This window comes from Onychostoma macrolepis, chromosome 08, assembly GCF_012432095.1.
Source record: "Onychostoma macrolepis isolate SWU-2019 chromosome 08, ASM1243209v1, whole genome shotgun sequence".
Taxonomy (NCBI): domain Eukaryota; kingdom Metazoa; phylum Chordata; class Actinopteri; order Cypriniformes; family Cyprinidae; genus Onychostoma; species Onychostoma macrolepis.
Genome location: NC_081162.1, coordinates 22,796,185 through 22,818,326, shown reverse-complemented (window position 1 = coordinate 22,818,326; position 22,142 = coordinate 22,796,185). Strand labels below are relative to the sequence as shown.

The following is a 22,142-nucleotide window of genomic DNA, read 5'->3' as shown; positions in this document are numbered from 1 at the left end:
GACAACTGTCGCATCCGGTGTAGAGACTGTGTAAGCCTTCTTTTGTTCCCCAGACATTTTCCTCTTTTGTTTTTTTTTATCCGCCATCTCTATCTTTCTGTCGTCGCTCGGCTCGACTAATGTCCATGTGCACTGATGAGCGCTCTCTCCTCGCATCATGAGTAGACACGCCCCTTACCGCTGATTGGCTATTGGAAAGTTTGTTTTGGTATCTGGGCCCTTTTTCTAAAGCGTTTTTGAAAAAATACGTACCCCACCTTTAAATATGTTCAACTTTATCTGGATACATACGATATACTGTGCTCATGTATGTTTATATATACTGTATCAAATCTCTACTGCTTGATTGCAAAATTTAAACTATATTATTACCCAGCTCTGCTAGATGTGACTATATGGAATGAAAATAATAAAATATTATAAATATTAACATCATTATTTGTCTGTGAAGCTGCTTTCAAATGATGTGTATTGTAAAAAGTGCTGTATAAATAAGTTTGACTTGACATGGTAGTGAGAAACCTTTAATGAAAATAGAATCAGGTGTAGATTAGGATATTGTTTAGATTAAACAGGATCTTATTTAATTAGACTTCTATTTTAAGAAGCTTTAACTGGACATATTGTCAAAGTCACCATGGTTTAACCTTGTGTCGTCATGGTTTAGTTGAGGTTGGGTTGTTCTGTGACTGTTTCCAGTTAATCATCAATATTGATGGGTATGTCTGTACCCTTGAGCTGTGTGTGTGTGCGTGTGTGAGTTTATCGGGCCAGTTGTTTATATGTGTCCTAAAGAGGGATATACAGACCCTGGTGTCGTGTTTAAAGACATTAGCTTGCATAGATCCGTGAGTTGACATGGATTCAGTCCTCGTATGTCTTTATTATTCTTAAAAATAAAAAATGGTGCTTCCGTCCTTGTGAGATGTGGAAATGACAGGCCCATCCTTCATACACACTCTTCTGCCATATGCGGTAGACCCTCAGTTTGATGCAGTGACATAATGAGTCGTACCAAATAATGAGGCGTTCACAGGTATTTCTGGATGATACCATATAGCTGGGGAGGGGGAGGGTCTTCATGTATTGACTGATATTCATTTTCATTATCTCATTTTAAGGAATATACTTGGTTATTTACAACTTTACGGTGAAGTGTGTAAAATAACATCACATGATAAAAATTTAATTTATACTACTGTTCAAAAGTTTGGGGTTGGATAGATTTTTACATTTTTGAAAGTGTTTTAGGCACACCAAAGCTGTATTTGTTTGTTTAAAAAAAAACAAAAAAAAAACAGTAATTTTGGGAAATATTACAGTTTAAAATAACACTTTTTTTTTTTATTCTTTTTTTTTTTATAGGTTTTTAAAATATAATTTATTCTTGTGATGTCAAATCTAAATTTTCAGCAGCCGTTACTCCAATATTCATGATCCAGTCACATTATCCTTTAGAAATCATTTTAATATGCTGATTTTGTGGTTATGAAACATTATCAATATTGAAAAAAGTTGTGCTACTTAGTATTTTTGTGGAAATTGTGATGCATTTTGGAGGATTATTTGATGAATATGAAAGTCAAACAGCATTTATTTAAAAATGGAAATCTTTGTAACATTATAAATGTTCTTACAGATCAATTGAATGCATCCTTGCTGAATAAAAAGTATTGTCGACTTTAATAAAAAATATACTGACCCCAAAAGTTTGAATGGTAGTTTCAGTAAAAACAGGGGGGGAAAAACAACTGTATAATTATTGGTATATAAAAACTGGTATATACGACAGTATTTTAACCCTAAGAAAATGACACACTTCACCTTTAAAGTGTATAGATGGAATCTGTGGTATTCTGTTGATTAGAGAAAATTATAGAACATAATTTTGTCTTCTTCAGTTTAAACTTTATTTGTAAAAATCATTGAAAGAAAATTGTTTTTGAGTTGGGTTTATTATTCTAGGAGGAGGACCGACTGATTATGTGTCCAGTGTAATTGCCACAGATGCTGTCTCGCTCAAGTTGTAATTGACCAGGAATATTCCTTTAATGTTATGTGTGCATCCATGTAATTATGAAATAATTAGTTCAGTACACTTCATTTAGGGCCAATTTGTGTATGAGCCACTCAACCCTACATGTCACACTGCACAGCATACTGACATTAGTGATGCCTGATTGGTGATTTAATGATGGTTCCTTTCTCTTTTCCACACAGAGCTCAGGAATGGAGGAGACGGTTTGGGAGCAGTACACTGTGACTCTACAGCGGGTATGAAACTCTTTTACATTAACTAACTTACTCAATACAGGTTTAAGAGTTACATGTTTAAAAATGTGTTGTAGAAGAGCAGCAGGGCTGTGAACCAGAAGTTTCATGCTTGTAGCCAAAGAGGCCACAGAATACACGCTGCACAGATGGATGGCCCTCTTAACAAACAGACTAGAACCTCTTGTGGTACTCAGGCTAAACGCTCCGCTAGCCTCTCTAACACACAACAATATTTGAAACTCACCGTCACTGATGTGCTGGATAGATTATGATTATATCTGAATATTAACAATGACCACATTTACATCCACATTTGGTTTAGACTTTATTCTGAAGAATGTTTTTACGTTGTTTATTCCAGTATACACTACTGTTCAAAAGTTTGGATAATGAAAGACGTCTCTTATGCTCAACAAAGCTGTGTTTATTTGATCAAAAATACAGTAATATTGTGAAATATAATTGCAATTTTAAATAACTGTTTTCTATTTTACTAGGTTTTAAAATTAAATTTATTTCTGTGATACAAGGCTGAATTCTCGGCATCATTACCCCAGCCTTCAATGTCACATGGATCATGGATCAGAAACCATTCTGATATGCTGATTTGCTACTCAAGAAACATTTCTAATTATTATGAATATTGCAAAACAGTTGTGGTGCTTTATTGTGTATGTGTGTGTATGTATATGTGTATATATATATATATATATATATATATATATATATATATATATATATATATATATATATACACACACACACACACAGTGGTGTGAAAATGTGTTGGCCCCCTTCCTGATTTTTTTTTTTTTTTGCATGTTTGTCACACTTTAATGTTTCAGATCATCAAACAAATTTAAATATTAATCAAAGATAACACAAGTAAACACAACATGCAGTTTTTAAATGAAGTTTTTTATTATGAAGGGAAAACAAAATCCAAACCCACATGGCCCTGTGTGAAAAAGTGCTTGCCCCTAAACCTAATAACTGGTTGGGCCACCCTTTGCAGCAACAACTGCAATCAAGCGTTTGCGATAACTGGCAATGAGTCCTTCACATCGCTGTGGAGGAATTTTGGCCCACTCTTCTTCGCAGAATTGTTTTAATTCAGCCACGTTGGAGGGTTTTCGAGCATGAATGGACAGTTTAAGGCCATGCCACAGCATTTCAATTGGATTTAAGTCCAGACTTTGATTTGGCCACTCCAAAACCTTAATTTAGTTTTTCTTGAGACATTCAGAGGTGGACTTGCTGCTGTGTTTGGAATCATTGTCCTGCTGCAGAACCCAAGTGCGCTTGAGCTTGAGGTCACAAACTGATGGCCGGACATTCTCCTTCAGGATTTTCTGATAGAGTGCAGAATTCATGGTTCCATCAATTATGGCAAGTCATCCAGGTTCTGAAGCTGCAAAGCAGCGTCAGACCATCACACTACCACCACCATGTTTGACTGTTGGTATGATGTTCTTTTTATGAAATGCTGTGTTGGTTTTACGCCAGATGTAATGGGACACACACCTTCCAAAAAGTTCAACTTTTGTCGCATCAGTCCACAGAATATTTGCCCAAAAGTCTTGGGGATAATCAAGATATTTTTTGGCAAATGTGAGACGAGCCTTTGTGTTCTTTTTGGTCAGCAATGGCTTTTGCCTTGGAACTCTCCCATGGATGCTGTTTTTGCCCAGTCTCTTTCTTATTGTTGAATCATGGACACTGACCTTAATTGAGGCAAGTGAGGCCTGCAGTTCTTTAGATGTTGTTCTGGGTTCTTTTATGACCTCCTGGATGAGTCGTCTTTGTGCTCTTGGAGTAATTTTGGTAGGCCGGCCACTCCTGGGAAGGTTCACGACTTCCAAGTTTTCTCCATTTGTGGATAATGGCTCTGACCATGGTTTGCTGCAGTCCCAAAGCCTTAGAAATGGCTTTATAACCCTTTCCAGACTGATACATGTAAACTATTTTGTTTCTCATCTGTTTATGAATTTCTTAAGATCGCGGAATGATGTGTTGTTCTTTGTCAGACAGGTTCTATTTAAGTGATTTCTTGATTCAACAGGTCTGGCAGTAATCAGGCCTGGGTTTGGCTAGTGAAATTTAACTCAGCTTTCTAAAATAATGTGGTTAATCACAGTTCTTTCATGATTTAATAGAAGGGGGCAAGCACTTCTTCACACAGGGCCATGTGGGTTTGGATTTAGTTTTCCCTTCATAATAAAAAACTTAATTTAACAACTGCATGTTGTGTTTACTTGTGTTATCTTTGATTAATATTTAAATTAGTTTGATCTGAAACATTAAAGTGTGACAAACATGCAAAAAATTTACAAATCAGGAAGGGGGCCAACACTTTTTCACACCACTGTATATATGTGTGTGTGTGTGTGTATATGTGTATATATGTGTGTGTGTGTGTGTGTGTGTGTGTGTGTGTGTGTATGTATATATGTATATGTGTGTATATATATATATATATATACAGTATCTCTAGAGGTGAGTACACCCCTCACATTTTTGTAAATATATTATTATATCTTTTCATGTGACAACACTGAAGAAATGACACTTTGCTACAATGTAAAGTAGTGAGTGTACAGCTTGTATAACAGTGTAAATTTGCTGTCCCCTCAAAATAACTCAATACACAGCCATGTCTAAACCGCTGGCCACAAAAGTGAGTACACTACTAAGTGAAAATGTCCAAATTGGGCCCAATTAGCCATTTTCTCTCCCCGGTGGCATGTGACTCGTTTCAGGTCGTGAATGGGGAGCAGGTGTGTTAAATTTGGTGCTATCGCTCTCACTTTCTCATACTGGTCACTGGAAGTTCAACATGGCACCTCATGGCAAAGAACTCTCTGAGGATCTGAAAAAAAGAATTGTTGCTCTACATAAAGATGGCGTAGGCTATAAGAAGATTGCCAAGACCCTGAAACTGAGCTGCAGCACGGTGGCCAAGACCATACAGTGGTTTAACAGGACGGGTCCCACTCAGAGCAGGCCTCACCATGGTCGACCAGAGAAGTTGAGTGCACGTGCTCAACGTCATATCCAGAGGTTGTGTTTGGGAAATAGACGTATGAGTGCTGTCAGCATTGCTGCAGAGGTTTAAGGGGTGGGGGGGTCATTCTGTCAGTGCTCAGACCATACGCCATACACTGCATCAAATTGGTCTACATGGCTGTCGTCCCCGAAGGAAGCCTCTTCTAAAGATGATGCACAAGAAATCCCGCAAACAGTTTGCTGAAGACAAGCAGACTAAGGACATGGATTACTGGATTACTGGATTACTCAAACGTGTGTGGCGGCAACCAGGTGAGGAGTACAAAAACAAGTGTGTTTTGCCTACAGTCAAGCATGGTGGTGTGAGTGAAATGGTCTGGGGCTGCATGAGTGCTGCCGGCACTGGGGAGCTACAGTTCATTGAGGGAACCATGAATGCCAACATGTACTGTGACATACTGAAGCAGAGCATGATCCCCTCCCTTCGGAGACTGGGCCACAGGGCAGTATTCCAACATGATAACGACCCCAAACACACCTCCAAGACGACCACTGCCTTGCTAAAGAAGCTGAGGGTAAAGGTGATGGACTGGCCAAGCATGTCTCCAGACCTAAACCCTATTGAGCATCTATGGGGCATCCTCAAACGGAAGGTGGAGGAGCGCGAGGTCTCTAACATCCACCAGCTCCGTGATGTCGTCATGGAGGAGTGGAAGAGGACTCTAGTGGCAACCTGTGAAGCTCTGGTGAACTCCATGCCCAAGAGGGTTAAGGCAGTGCTGGAAAATAATGGTGGCCACACAAAATATTGACACTTTGGGCCCAATTTGGACATTTTCACTTAGGGGTGTACTAAATTTTGTGGCCAGCGGTTTAGACATTTAATGGCTGTGTGTTGAGTTATTTTGAGGGGACAGCAAATGTACATTGTTATACAGGCTGCACACTCACTTCTTTACATTGTAGCAAAGTGTCATTTCTTCAGTCTAAATGGTGCGACTAAAAAAAATCTGAAGTCGCACCAGTGCGACCAGCCGTTCGAGAGAAAAAAAAAAAGTCTCCGCAACTCTGAGGATGTATTCACACCTTGTTTGGTTCGATTGAAATGAACTCAAGTTCGTCTCCCCTCTTGGTGCGGATCTTTTGGGCAGTTGTGAATACAGCAGTCGCACTCGGATGCGCACCAAACAACCGCACCGAGACCCAGCTGAAGAGGTGGTCTCGGTCCACTTCCAAACGAACTCTGGTACGGTTCGTTTAAGGTGTGAATATGAACCGGCCTCGATCCGACCCAATTTCAGAAAGCATGCTCAGAAACACACAGCTTACACATATAGTGCTGTTGTTTGCATTTCAATAGCTTAAATCACTTTGTTTTCAAACCGCAATGCTTAAAAACATGTGCAAATTATGAGTTTTCGTGACCGTAGCGCACAGCAACGTGACGTGAGCACACTATAGGCTAAAGTTTGCCGCAAAGCCCCAGCAAAAGTTACAATGAATGTGTCTGGGGGAAATAGTAAGGAGATATTTGAATTATTTATTAATAAACTAGTGTTTTCTGAGTCAGTGTCACAAAGATGAAGTTAAAAATTCTGACTCGCCATCTCCTCATTGGACGCGCCTTTAGAAAGAAATGCATCTTTACAGATTACAATGAAAGAGTTTTTGTTTTGGATATGAATTATTTCATTTTGTAGTAATTCAAAGCTTTCTATAGATATATATTCATCATGTCTGTAAGGAAAATATTCACTGAGTTACAGTTCATTTTTGTGAAGCGTTCCTGTTCAAGACCGGGACGGCAAGCGCATCCTATTAGTTTTCTTTATTTTAGAAAAGCACATTTTCTTGATATTGTGAGTGCACACAAATAAAAATACACCCTTTACAGTTCAGAACGATGTATTATTCTTACCTTTATAAGCAATAATTACGGCGTATTTAATTTGTTTCCACTGATGTCCTGAAGCATGCTTCAGCTTCCACTCTCCACACAAACGATTGGATATGCGCCTAATAGCGCACATTTATCTAGGTTAAAACTAACATTTTGATATGCTTTAAGTATTTCATATAGTCTCATAAGTTTCTTCATATTGTGTTTTTATCTCATAACAGCAAATCAGTAAAAGAATAAAAATTGCACTACGAAAGATCTCCATGATTAGCCTGTTTTTGCACTTCCTGTTTCCCTGCTTGATAATTTCTGTCCAATGAACAGGTGACCTTAGCACACTTGTGGTTTTGTTTACAATTTCTGGTTCACTTGCAAAAAGGGCAGTGTGAAAGCGAACCGCACCAAACAAAAAAAATAAACATTTGGTCCGGACCAAAGCAAGTGAACTAGCGGACTTTCCTGGTGTGAATACACCCTGAAAGTCTCCCTGTGGTTCAACAACAGACACACATTAAGCCCATATCGTGGTCTAAACCAATCAGAGATAGTGAAGGGCGGACCCCCCCTCTGATTGGCCGTGGTCCAGATATTCCTGTACGTGTGTGTACGTTTGAAAATGCGTGTGTTACAGTCAGACAGAGAGAGGTGAGTAGCCTAGGCCCGTCAGATAAACAGAGTGGATGTAGCCGCGGATGATGAGAGAAGATGAAAAGAACGATTGACAACTTTTTCGTTAAGAATGTTAAGTTAAAGTTCCCATGGCATGAAAATTTCACTTTATGAGGTTTTTTTAACATTAATATGAGTTTCCCTAGCCTGCCTATGGTCCCCAAGTGGCTAGAAATGGCGATAGGTATAAACCGAGCCCTGGGTATCCTGCTTGGCCTTTGAGAAAATGAAAGCTCAGATGGCCCAATCTGGAATCTTCCCTTTATGTCGTCATACGGGGAAAGGTTACCTCCCCTTTCTCTGCTTTGCCCGCCCATGAGAAGATGAGCTACTACCGTGTGAGGCGAGCGCAATATTTTTTTTCCTCGAGAGACATCATGGCTTGCAAACGAGTGAAACATGACAGTTGCTCAGTGTATGGATGTACAAATGAACACTGAAGTATTTTTTTAGTTCCTTCATCCGAGCCTATGGCTAGCATTAGCTACATGATAATAACTTGTAACAGCATACGTAAACAAACCAACTAAAGTACCGTATCCAGACACAATATTTTAAACTAACCATTCGGAGACGTCCTGCTCTAGCCGCTGAGTTGCAACTTCTTCATCCGGTGCTTCTCCATCCAGATCAGATTCTGGGTCAAACTGAAAAGCTTGAAGGACTGTGCGTCTACGAGCCATTGCGATACATCCACTGTCAACATTAGCGCATGGTAGCGCAAGCTGGTTAAGACCACACACCCACCCTCCACCTTGCCCCGCCTCTCTCCTCCTCATTAGCATTTAAAGCTACAGACACAGAAATGGCACGTCCTAAGGAAAGCTCATTGTGGGACTGGCTCGTAGTGGCTGAAATTCTGCACCAAGGCTGAATTTCGGGAAAGAGACATCAGATAAAGTACTAGGGACCACTTAGGCCTACATAAAAGCATCTAAAAAGCAGCATGTCATGGGACCTTTAAGGCCTGATCCGTCCAAAAATCGTAACCAATGCTCTGACATGGAGTCATCAACTTCCCAGGTTATGTCAAGCCCTGGTCCGGAGATAAAGAACTTTGTTGACCAGATTGTTAGTTAATAATTTACAAGTCAATATTGCCTATATGGACATCGATTTAAAAAAAAAAAAAAATGCGATGGAGTCAAAAATTTGGGTGCACCTAACTTTTGTGCTTAGGCGCACCAGTGCAATAAGTTAGTCTAGAGCAGTGTTTCTCAACCCTGGTCCTGGGCGCCCCCCAACACTGCACATTTTGTATGTCTCCCTTATCTGACACACCCATTTCATGTCCTGTAGTTTCTTCTAATGAGCTCATGAGTTAAATCAGGTGTGTTTGATTAGGGAGACACATAAAATGTGCAGTGTTGGGGGGCGCCCAGGACCAGGGTTGAGAAACACTGGTCTAGAGCCGTGATATATGTATATATGTTCAAAAGAACAGAGTTTATTTGAAATAGAAATCTTCTGTAACATTATAGATGTGTTTACTGTAACTTTCGATCAATTTAATGAATCCTTGCTGAATTAAAGTATTATTTTCTTAAATTATACTGACTGCAGTGCGACGAAGGCTGTCCCAATTCTAAGGCTCCTTCAAATGCAGCCTTTAAAGTTTGAGTCCTTCGAAGGATGCAGCCTTTGAATTGGGACACAGCTATGGTTGTCTCGTTGTCTCGTGCTTGTGTTTCCTTTGTACAAGTGCTTCAGCCCATCAGAAGTTACCCATCCCCCCTCTCTTCCCATCTTCTCCTTCTTTCCTCCTATTCTTTCTTCCTCTAACATCAAGCACAACAGGATGTGCATCTTTTATCTCGCACATGACAGATTGCAAGGGTTCACACACGCTATCCAAACACACTGACGCTATCATCACCATCTCCACATCAGGCTCATCCTGGGAAAACATCTCAGCACTTTGGCATGTCAGATTGCTGAGTTCAGATAAGAATAGACTCATTTATCACTGCAACAATAAAAGGAAAGATATAAGCTTTGGAAAGTTTGGGGAAAAAGGGTACTTATAAGTTTATGTGGCATATCATGATCTATATCACTACTGTGATATTCACTTACTCAAACCATAATATAAGCTTTTGGTTACCGCCCACCTTTAGAGTCGCTGGCAGTCTGTTCAGCACCGTTCATGAATTTTCACAGCCGATTCTGATTGAGGATTTTTTTTTTTTTTTAAATCACTTTCCAATTTTTTTCATTAAGCAATAGATAAGAAAAAATGAAAGAGTAAATGAATAAGAAATGCAATATAGTGCCAAAAACAATGGTTTGACTTCAGCTTTGTACAATTTCATAAAACTACAATAAAATGGTAAAACTTCAGTATAGGGACCAATTCTCACTATTTCTTATTAGCATGCCTATTAATAACATATTGGCTGTTTATTAGTACTTATAAAGCATATATTCTGCATGACCATATGGACCCTTTTCACAGGACTGTGATGACTCATTTAACGGTCATCAGCACCATAAATCCTCAAGTATATTATATAAAGTATGTTATATTTTGATTTTTCTTTTTTTTTTTTTTTTTTTTTAAACAAAAACTAGTTAACGCTGATGCAAGGATGTTTCTAATGCAGCGTCTATGGGAGGGACAGTAAATTTGACGTTGTACTTTTCTGACTGCCGTTATCAGTCTCTCTCAATTTTTTTTCTAGTGCTGTCAAATGATTAATCGCGATTAATCGCATCCAAAATAAATGTTTTTGTTTACATAATATGTGTGTGTACTGTGTATATTTATTATACGCACACATGCATGTTTATTTTTAAGAAAAATGTTATATTTGTATATTAAATAAATTTATGTATAAATTAAATTAATGTAAATACATGCAAATATTTTCAAAATATATACTGTTTGAGTGTATATTTATTTATACATAATACATATACACAGTATACACATATAGTATGTAAACAAAAACTTTTATTTTGGATGCGATTTAATCGTTTGACAGCACTATTTTCCTTTTTTTGAAAGTCATGAAAACACTATTGTGGAGTTTGAGTAAATCGGAATGCAAAAAATATATCTGTGGTACTCTCCCATTCACTGCTCTTGAAGTTAACCCAACTATGATGACTTCTGCTGCTGAAAAACCTGGAAATGTGATCCCTAATCCTACCTAACAACTGCTACTAACTACTAATAAGCGGCAAATTAGGAGTTTGAGGCAAAAATTTTAGTTAATTGTTTGTTAATAGCGAGAATTGGACCTTAAAGTTTGACTAATAAAATTATTTAAAACATTATGCAATCTATTGAAACATAAAGATGCTACGTCGGTTTTTAATGAAATTATGTTAATGTAGTTTTAAGATAAAATGAAATGACAATCCTACACAGAACTAAGGCTGAGTGATGCATCTAAAATTTGAAGTCTCGATATCTGTCTAAATTATCCAAGTATTTCGCAACCTAAGAACACAAGTTTTTTAGTGGTTTCTTGTTTAAGAGAGGCTCTGTGCATGACACTATGTTCCCACTGGCATTAAAAACTCTTTCAAATGGGGAACTAGTTGCTGGAATGCATAAGCACTTCTTGGCTAGCTTTGCAGGAGGAGTAAAATTGCCTATTGGTGCTGACTTCGGCACATGAATCTTAATTTTCAGCAATATTCAGTTATCCTCGTCGGTTCATTACCATCAACACTTAAAATACTCATTGTCTGTTTTTGGGTGAAATGTCAGTTCAAAATTGTCATGCCGAACATCTTTGTAGTTCCTTCACAATTTGCAACAGTTTGCGAAATTAACGCCCTGTTTTCAGACTTTGTAATATTTCCATACAGATGACATTTTGGCCAGTGATTCCAATGCATTTTGTGTGCATTGGTGCACTTCCAGAGCACAGATCAGCCAAAAATACCCTCGAAAAATGGTTGTGATTGAGGGCCGGTTGACCTGTGTATCTCTAGACCAGGGTTTCCGCGGGTCCTTAAAAAGTCTTAAAACGTCTTAAATTTACTTTATCAAATCTAAGGTCATAAAAAGTCTTAAATTGTACAAGAAAGTCTTAATTATGATTTCAAGAGGTCTTAAATTTGGGTACAGACCAGAATCACGATGCAGCTTAATGTGACGATTAAATATGAGCGCAGCACGTTTCAAAGTCAGCAAAGCTGCTTTGTGTTCTGCTGTTACCGCGGAAACCGTTCGAAAGCACCTCCTGCTGGCAGAGAATGAATGCGCATGTTCAATAAGGCTGTTGTGTATTCATGCAATACCGGAGGCTGTAGTTTCAGAACCGGATTTCTAGGACCCTATAGTTTTTTTTTTTTTTATTATTATTTTATTTATTTATTTTTTGTATGTATTTATTATGTCAGGTCTTCCAGCCAGTTCTATCAAACCTTTACAATTAATCCAGAACGTGCAGCAAGATTAATTTTTAATGAGCCAAAAATAATGTAAGAAAGAATGAAGAACATCACACCTCTGTTTATCAATTTGCACTGGCTACCAATAGCTACGACCACTGGCTCTGCACCACTTTACCTAAATTAATTACTTCAGACTTATGTGCCTCTAGAAGCTTACGTTCTGCAAGTGAACGTCACTTTATTGTTCATCCCAAAGAGGCACAAAATCACTTTCACAGACTTTTACATTAACTGTTCCCTCCTGGTGGAATGACCTGCCCGACTCAATCCCAGCAGCTTCAAGAATCGGCTAAAAACACATCTCTTCCATCTTTATTTGACCCTCTAACTCTAGCACTCTCTATTCTAATTCTATTCTTTAAAAAAAACAAAAAACAAAACCTTGCTATGTGTACTGCATTAAGGTAACTGAGACTTGTTATAGCACTTGCATATCATTGCTCTTTTGTTGATTTTGATTGCTTCCATTGTCCTCATTTGTAAGTCGCTTTGGATAAAAGCATCTGCTAAATGACCAAATATTAGTGGCTCATACTATTTTATAGCACTTGCTATTCAATTCTGTATATTATTATTTTTTAAGGAATTATGTAGTTTAATTGTATACACTTAATTATTGTCCTAACCAACTCCTAACCCTAAACATACCCGTTGGTAACCCTCTTGAAATATTTAACCTAATTTATTTCAATATATTCTATATATTCTGGTTTTAAATTCAGTTTTCTTGGAAAGAAAGACTTGTGTCTGTGACAGACTTTATTTCAATAACCCATGGCGCTTCACGTCTGATGTGTGACAAACTTAAAGTGCAGTAAATGGTAAAACACTTGCGGTACAAATTGGTGTGATTATTAGTACTTTAATAAATGTAAAATAATTTGAATACAAATACTAATTTACAACAGCCAGCATCACAATGAACTGTTTTGCACAGCTAAAAAGGCTAAATGGAGATTGCTGACTCCCCCTCAAACAGTTCACGCTAGCTCTTACATTAAAAATAAGAGGGAAAAAATGAATAGTTTCCAAGGATGTAGTCTTTGCATCTGTTTGTTTAATGTTTGAATTAGGTCTCCTCTGTTGGAGTAGATAGCGTTGTCCCAAAAAATAGGGTCCTAGAACTGCAGCCTCCGGTATTGCAGGAACATTAGGTTTTTTTGTTCAGACCAATGTGAAAATCAACCCATGTTTTTACCTTGCAAACACGCAGAGCTGTAAATGTGAACTGGTGGGTCAATAAGAAGATAATTCATTATAAAAATCTAAACAGTAAAATGTGTTTGTATGTTATTTAATTAATATAATAATTTATTGATGATAATTGTTTAAATTAATGTAATTAATATTTTTGACTCAAATGTGAAGTGTATAATTTTATAAAACTTTTTGTTTTTCTGAAAACTTGTATCTGAACTGTAAATCATGCTTTTTACAGTCATTTTACAGTTTAATAGTTTACCATAGACATTGCCCTACCCTGCTCATATGGTATTAATTTTATTTGTGCAGGTCTTAAAAAAGGTCTTAAAAAGTCTTAAATTTGAGCTTAAAAATCCTGCAGAAACCCTGCTCTAGACGAATCCCTCCAAAACTTTAACACTCTGAAATCTCAGTTTTACTCTGTTCTGTCAGGTTTTATCTCCGGCTTTAATTGAGCCTGGATATATTTGGAGCAGATTGCTTCGAGCCCATGATACCCACTCATTAGACTCTATTTATTTAGCGTTCCTCTGAGGCAGGTACAGCAGGTTGTTATTTGGCCAAGCAATGAGGTGGAACCATGTCTCCATTAGCTTTGGCATGCAGTGGCTTTCTGAAAAACCGCACTGTGGTGGCACGCAGTCACTATTTATGAAAGATTCATCATATAATCGCATGAACGTGATTGTGTAAGACTGCTGGCTATTTGCACATTTCTTTGACGCGATATTAAACACTCCCGCTCTGGGCAGGCTGGCTGTGATGTATGACTGAGGAAATTCGTTAGTGATATTTTCACACTGAAAGTGATTTCTCTGTCTTTCTCTTGCAGGACTCTAAGATGGGCTTTGGAATTGCTGTGTCTGGGGGCCGGGACAATCCAAACGTGGAGACCGGAGAGACGTCCATCATTGTGTCAGACGTGCTGCCAGGAGGACCGGCTGATGGACTGCTCTTGTACGCTTCACTCACCTTTCTAACGCATGCGTGTTTAGCGTATTGGTAAACCATTATTTTACACCAGCTTAGGCATTGAGTTTTCACATAGAGCTCTTCAAAACGACGTGAAATCAAATATTATCATGTTTACTGTCCTAATAAATGTCCTTGGTGTTATTGCTCATGTTTTATTAGTGCATGTTGTTGTAAAGTAATCAAGGCTGGGTAAAATAAAATTATCTAATAATTTGCATTGATAATGAGCATTGCAGTAACAGCATATTTTTTTAGGGCAACCCTGAAGTTTGCATTGTTAATGAACCTTCAACATTTTAAAGCCTAAATACAGTTGTCATAAGTAAAAATCTAAATGTAGGCTATAAAATAGCATATAAAATGGTTGGTTTTGACCTGCAAAAATATCATCCCTGCAGGACTCTATATCACAGCTTACTTTTTACATTCCAGTTTAATACTGGCTGATTCAATTAAGACCAGTCCTACATTATTTCCCACTGAATATTAATTTTCAGAAATGCATCGCAGACAACATTATGGAGGTGAAATGCATTGCAACTGGCAAGTGTTTGAACATAATAATATAGAATGGAATGTCTCTATTTTGTTGTAGACTTATCATTTGTATTGTTTTGCTTGTGGACAGTGAGAATGACCGTGTGATGCAGGTCAACACCATCGCCATGGATAATGTGCCTCATTCATTTGCTGTGCAGTCACTTCGGAAATGTGGGAAAGTGGCCAAAATAGTAAGTATTTGTCAAGTTGACCTTTACGAGAGGCTTTCTAGAATAAGTTTACTTACTTTGGATATTAGTATAGGTTAGCAGTGTCAGATGTTTTAAGTAAGTTAATATAAATATTATTGGTAATTGAAATAATAAGCTGAAAAAAATTAAATGTAAGATGAAACATTTACTGAAAATTACAGAAAAAACAGAAATTAAATTTAAATGTTCAATTAATATTTTTTTTGTAAATTTTTAAAAAACTAGTAAAAATGACAAAGCAGTCACTTTTATTAGTTTATCATTTATTAAAACTTAAACTAAAATTAAAATATATAAAATTAGTATATAATTTTACTAAAATAACATTGATTTTAATGAATATTATATAAATTATGTGAATATAACAGATCAACATTAAATACAAAACATTAAATACAAAAGTAATGTAAGTTATCATAAATTCATAAATAATGTAATATCATAAAATGCTGTACTCCAAATACATTTAAACATTCTACTTGTACAATACAGTGACAGTGTTTTGTGTTTGTTGTTTTTCAGATTAAATTATTTTGAGTTTATATTTGGACTATTATGAAATATTTTAAAGTGAAATAAAATATTTTTAAAAGAAAAATAATAATAAAAAAAACAAAAACAAAAATATTCATTCTACCTCCCAAATTTTATTTTATTTATATTTTTACACTTTTGGTTGCATTATTGCCCTGGTAATTGCTTTATATGTAGTATAGTGCTTTCTATGTGTTTTGAAATTCACATGCAGCCTTCAAATTGTTTACTGGGTAAAATAGTATGATAAATGTCTGCTTTTATATATGGTCCTTTTGATAACAGTGGGCTGAATGTATAAAGACTAATTGTATTCATCGCTCCCCACAGACTGTAAAGAGGCCTCGCAAGGTGGCTGTCCTCAAGCGCCCACCGTCCCCGAGCGGGGATAGTCGCGATTACAACATATCCAGCTATTATCCCGAGGACAACCGCAGTGTTCAAAGTGACCCAGACTCTGATTACCCTCGGGGAAACGGCGGCCTGGGCTACCCCCGTGATAGAGAGCGTGACCGCAGCCTCGAAAAGAGCCGGATAGACTACCTGGAGCCGGATTACCGCAGCCAGGACTACGACTCCCGACGGGAATGGAGCAGAGGCAGGAGCGCGGAGAGGTCGCCCAGCTCTGACAGCGGCTACCGCAGGGACGGCAGCCGGGGCCGGACACTGGAGCGCGGATCCAGCCCGGAGCCTCGCTATCACGGGCAGCACAGCAGAGGCCGCGGTGGAGGAGGAAGCCCTGCTGGAAGCTACGGGAGGGACCAGGGCTACGACACGCGGAGGTATGACACTCGTTCGGAGGACAGGATGATCAGGAGTCACAGCAAGGACCGGCTGCAGGATCACTCACCGTCACCCAGCAGAGAGAAAGACAGAGGAAGAGACCGGTACAACTATGAGCCCCTGGAGCCTCCCATCAATGTCATGCTGGTCAAAAACAGGCCCAATGAAGGTGAGAGTTGCAGGATTACCTTGTCACTAATAGCATATTTTAAATATATATATTAGTGTTAGGTGATTGAAAAATTATTAAAACAGTTTAGAAGGGTCATATTGTTCATTTTTTTATTACTTTGTTTTTATTACTGTTTTCTTTCCACTGAGGTCCAAGGTTTCTTGCACCCTTTCCAGAACCTTTGATTTCATTTAATTTAATTATTATTTTGATGGCAATCTTATTGCCTTATCCATATAAATTAGATTTCTTGACGGCCAAATGTAAATATCTCACTCCCATTAACACGTTTATAATTTATGGGCGTTATTTCAGGAAAGACTTGAAGTTGGATCAATGTTTATGACAAACATTGGCATAAATTTGCAGCAAGTTCATATTTTATCATGCAAATGAGCTTTGTGACAATTTTTTTTTTAAAGGAATTAAAATTACAGTATTCAGCGAGGAAGCATTAAATTGATCAAAAGTGACATTTATAATGTTGCAAATTATGTTTGTTAATTATTTCAAATAAATGCTGTTCTTTTTAAACTTTGTATTCATCACAGAATCTTAAAAAAATGTATCACTGTTTCCACTAAAAGTTTAAGCAGCACTGCTGTTTTCAGCTTGGATAACTTAAAAAGTTTCTTGATCAGCATATTGGAATGATCTCTGAAGGATCATGTGACACCGAAGTAATGGCCGCTGACATCAGCTTTGACGTCACAGGAATAAATTACCCATTGAAATATATTGAAATAGAAAAAAGTTATTTTAAATTGTAATAATTATTTCACAATATTCCACATTTTTGATTAAATAAATGCAGCTTCTTTAAAAAAATAAAATAAAATCTTAGATAATCTTCTGTATATAGTCTTCAGTAAAGGTCTGCTGCTCTATAAGGTCTTGTATAGTTTGTGATAGCCCATCCTTCAATAACAGCCTCTTTCTGAAGCTGCATTATATTCTTTCCAGTTCACTAAACAGTCCATGCTAAAATGTGCTGCACAACATAAGATCAAACCGAAATGATCAGGGACCTAAAAATAAACTTAAACCGTTTGTTTCAAATGTTGCCATCTCTTAGAAGAAAATGCAAAGCATAGCTAGGAATTTTGTTGGACATTACAGCATACTCCCATACTAAATCTATCATTTTTATCTCAAAAGTGTAATTATGACTTGCTAATGACCCCTTTACAGAAGCAGAGCTTTTATTCCTGCAGTAGAGTTCAGGTCAGATGCTGTGGAAATAATACACAACGTGTATTTCACTTTTTTCACTGATATTTAAATCTGATTTATTTATGATAGCCTTGTCAGATTTCAGTAGACATATATTCTTGTGACTTCACATAAAGTGGCCCGTCTCTTCCGATTTCCTCACCAGCCCTTCATAACCCACAAGCCAGAAAGGCGAAACGTGTAGCGCTGTTTATTACTGGATTTTCTTGCCTAGAGTTGAGAAATGGCAACCAGTTGTTTTTATAGAGCTGGGTTCAGTTTTTAGAACAATATTGAAAATGAAAGCGTTTCATCATGTTCAGCTCTGTAAGTGGTTCTTGTACATTCAGCAGAGAGCTGGGATTCTGCCTGTCAGCTCAATACTCCACATTTTCAGTTTCCATTTAAATTGTTTGTGGTGTTTGACCCATTTAGCCGGCCACTAAACTAACAGCTGGAGGGATGGCTGTGTACTTAAAAGGGTCAAGGTCATCATGGTTTTTAGGTTCATGTTAGGATCATGTTAGCGATGCTGAGCAGAACCAATGTTTCGTTCTGATTTGTTGTAGAGTACGGCCTCCGGCTGGGCAGCCAGATCTTCATCAAAGAGATGACCAGCACTGGATTGGCTGCCAGAGATGGAAATCTCCAGGAGGGCGACATCATTCTCAAGGTACCTATCAGACCCTTTACACAATAGCTATGTTAACGCATTAAATCTGTTAAATTGTCATAAAATCACTGGAATTACCCCTAGCGGCTTTGTGTGTTTAATACATATTCACTTATGGTCGACTGATGTAGCTGATGACAATATCTAGAGCACTATTAAGACTAATTTTTGTTAAATTAAATAAAGCTGAAATAAAAAACTAAAATATTAGAAGAAATATATAAATAAATAAATAAATAAATAAATATTAGACTAAAAGTCTTAAACTTAAATGAATATTAGAAATCTTGCCTTGGCAACTAACTGAAATAAGTTAAAGTATTTTGTTAGTATTAGTAATAGTATTAGTAGTAATTAGTAAAACTAAAACTGAAATAGAAAAAAATTAAACCTATGTAGAAATATAAAAATCAAATAAATAACAACTGGAAATATAAATAAAATCAAATTCAAAATATTAATAAATACTATAATGGAATATAATAAACAAAATAAAGCTGTATAGACTATGTTGGCTGATGGCCAATGAAATGCGGATGTATTCATAATTTAATTTATTTTGCAATACCTTTTTTACTTAATAAACTATGTAAATAGTTAATATATAAAAGTAATAAAATATAATAAATATAAATGTATAATTTATTCACACTTAATTTCTAAATATTATATTTTAATATAATTTTTTTTCTTAGAAATGTTGAGAACTGTTTTTTTTTTTAATTTATTTTATTTCAGTTAACATTTATTGTATTTCAAGTAACACAAATTTTATATTTGTTTTTTTAACTCTTTTATAGTTTCAGTTTTAGTCAACTATAATAACCCTGATTTTTTTCTTTTACATTTATTTATTTATTTAATTTATTCAAATTGTTTGAAAAGTACATGGACATATATCTAAATATTATATTTTAGTATAGTCTACTAATTGAAATTAATATTATTAGCAAACACAGCATCAGGGAAGTTATCAATAATTATAATTTATTTTGTTCTAATCATAGAAAATAACGATATTTCAGTATTTAATAGATGTATATATCCGTCAACCATCCACACAACTCCACTGAAACTCCTTAACATCAGACTTAAACCAATAATGATATGTCTATATTTCTGTTTTTTCTAGATCAACGGGACGGTGACTGAGAACCTCTCTCTGAATGACGCCGGCAAGCTGATTGAGAAATCACGGGGCAAGCTGCAACTGGTGGTCCAGAGAGACCACCGACAGATCCTGGTGCGCATTCCTGCCCTGGCAGACAGCGACTCGGAGCCTGACGGTAAGCTCCTCCTTTCACACTGCATCTGTTCATAGACTAGTCTTCATTACAGCACTTCCTGAGCCGTGGTGCTCACCCTCTGGCTGTTTGCTCTTCAACACCACACTTTAATTAAAATCAGGTAGCATGAATTGGCTCTGATAAATCAGATTAGTAATATCATGTACACATTCGCTAGGCGCTGAGGCTGTAATAAATTATCGTTAATTATGCGAATCACTATTAATAGACTCGAAATGAGTATTGAAGCACAAAACCCAATTTGTCACCGTCTGTATCAGAGCAGGGTTATCATCCAGTGGCATAAATTCAACTATATGCCATGGATTTAATGAGTCTGGTCCTCTATAGAGGTGATGCCGTGTTAATGCAGTTGGACACGGGTAATAAAACTTCCTCTGCCTGTATAGTTACAGTATAGATTGATAGTATATTTAACAGGAACACATAGTCATTTAGAAATTACAAGACTGTATTGTCAGATACAGACTGTGGCTTTTTAGCAAAGAGCTGAGATTTACAGCCGCCATTTATATCTGCTATTAACATCCGTCTCGGGTGATTTGCCCACTAGTGGACCACATCAGAGACAGTATAGTGAGACAAACCATTTATAGAAAAAGGAATGGGAGGAATCCCAACACTCAATATAGCAGCTGTGTTAAAGTCTTACTTTTCAGTTAAAAGATCCAGTTGCATTTTTGATAGCGGCACCACATATTTTTTATTCCATACAGTGCATACAATTTTTTTAAATATTTTTTTCAAACTTCAATTGATGGAAATGTCAGTCAGATCAAAAAGCAGAAGCCATAACATATTATTATAATTCACATAATCAAAATTCATTCAAATAGTATAAATTCAAATACATTAAAAATGTATGTTTATTTTGTTATTTTTTTATAATATTTGTATTGTATTATTTTATATTATATTAATATATTTATTATTATATTATATATTAATTGTCAAAAAATTTTTTTAAACAATGTAAATAAAGTAATGAAAATAAAATAAATTAAAAGTAAATTGATTTAAATAAAATGTTCCATTTTAATTGTAGTTAAATCATTGTATTTTTTCCATTTTTACTAGTTTTTGTGTATGTTTATATAGTTTTGTTACTTTTTATTTTATTTAAGTTATTTTGGCACATAAAGTTAAACTCAAATTAAAATGAGATGTAGCTGAAATAGTTTTTTTGTTTTCGTATTTTATTTTATTTGTTAACTTTTTATTTATTTTTTTCAAGCAATAAATGCTTTTTATTTATTTTTATTAGCTAACTATAATAATACTCATTTTTTAATTCATTTATTTAATTTATTCTAATTGTTTTTGAACATATATGGATGTTAATAGTAGGTATCTTAACCCTGCTATCAGATGCATAGACACCAAAGTTTACACTTGAACACAATGAATATTTTAACACCAGAAAGATGCGCTTAAATGAGAAAAAGCAAACCGCATGCTTTCAACAGAAATGCTATTTTTGTGTTCTCTTTTTACAGATAATACAGATATGTCATACTTTTAGCTGACGGACTGCAGAGACACAACATAAAGTCTGGTTGCCTTTAATCTTTAATCATGACTGTGCCTCAACAAACCTGTAAAACTTTCACACTGTGCTCTTATTTTTATGCTAACCTTCTTTTTTTTAATACCTTCTTTAATCAATAAATAAGCCTTCTCAATGTTATTTCTGTGTGGTGGTGACTTATTTAATCTTGTGTGTCTGGAAGGGTGACACAGAGTCTCTCAGATGCTATTTCATACTCTTCAGCTGTTGTTAGGGTGGGACAGCTGGATATCGTATGGCTTTTTCAGATCCACCATCCTCGAGGTATTAAATGCAGGTGGAAGGAAGTACATTTCAGTACAGAAAAAGCATCCGCTTGTCGAGTGGGGCTGGGCGGTACAGCTTCATGCATTTCCACTTCATGTATGTATTCAACGGCGTTGTAAAATGAGTCACCGTAGGCATTGTGTGTGCTGCTTTGTGCCGGTTGGAGAAGTAGAATCAAGATGTGATTTACACCCTGCCATAAAAATGCAGCACGTACTGTTCATTGCCTCGTACGCTCCATTGTGCACTACTTTTCATTTTGACTAGATGATGTGATGGCCGGCTTTCAGCTATTTCCTCATTTTTATTGTTCATTGTATTCAAGAAGCCGTGACTTTGCTAGCGTAACGTGCTTGGTTGGGTTGAACCGTGATGCTCAAGGCTTACTGTTGTAAATCAGCGCTGTCCCTTGTGTCTTTATCCTCATTTATTTGACAT

The 22,142-nt window shown here is 36.5% G+C and overlaps 1 protein-coding gene across 6 annotated transcripts in view; it reads left to right on the top strand.

The window, feature by feature from the left end:
- The window catches only part of LOC131545237 (tight junction protein ZO-2-like), a 108,413-nt gene that overhangs the window by 60,662 nt on the left and 25,609 nt on the right, over nt 1–22,142 (top strand). For all 6 annotated transcript variants that reach the window (XR_009272369.1, XM_058783871.1, XM_058783874.1 and 3 more), the window contains 6 exons: nt 2,221–2,274; nt 14,295–14,419; nt 15,066–15,168; nt 16,054–16,675; nt 18,460–18,563; nt 19,696–19,849. Coding sequence is in view for 5 of the 6 variants with exons in the window: in XM_058783871.1 (XP_058639854.1) it covers nt 2,221–2,274; nt 14,295–14,419; nt 15,066–15,168; nt 16,054–16,675; nt 18,460–18,563; nt 19,696–19,849 (1,162 nt within the window). In the remaining variant the exon portion in view is untranslated. The remainder of the gene's footprint in view (nt 1–2,220; nt 2,275–14,294; nt 14,420–15,065; nt 15,169–16,053; nt 16,676–18,459; nt 18,564–19,695; nt 19,850–22,142) is intronic.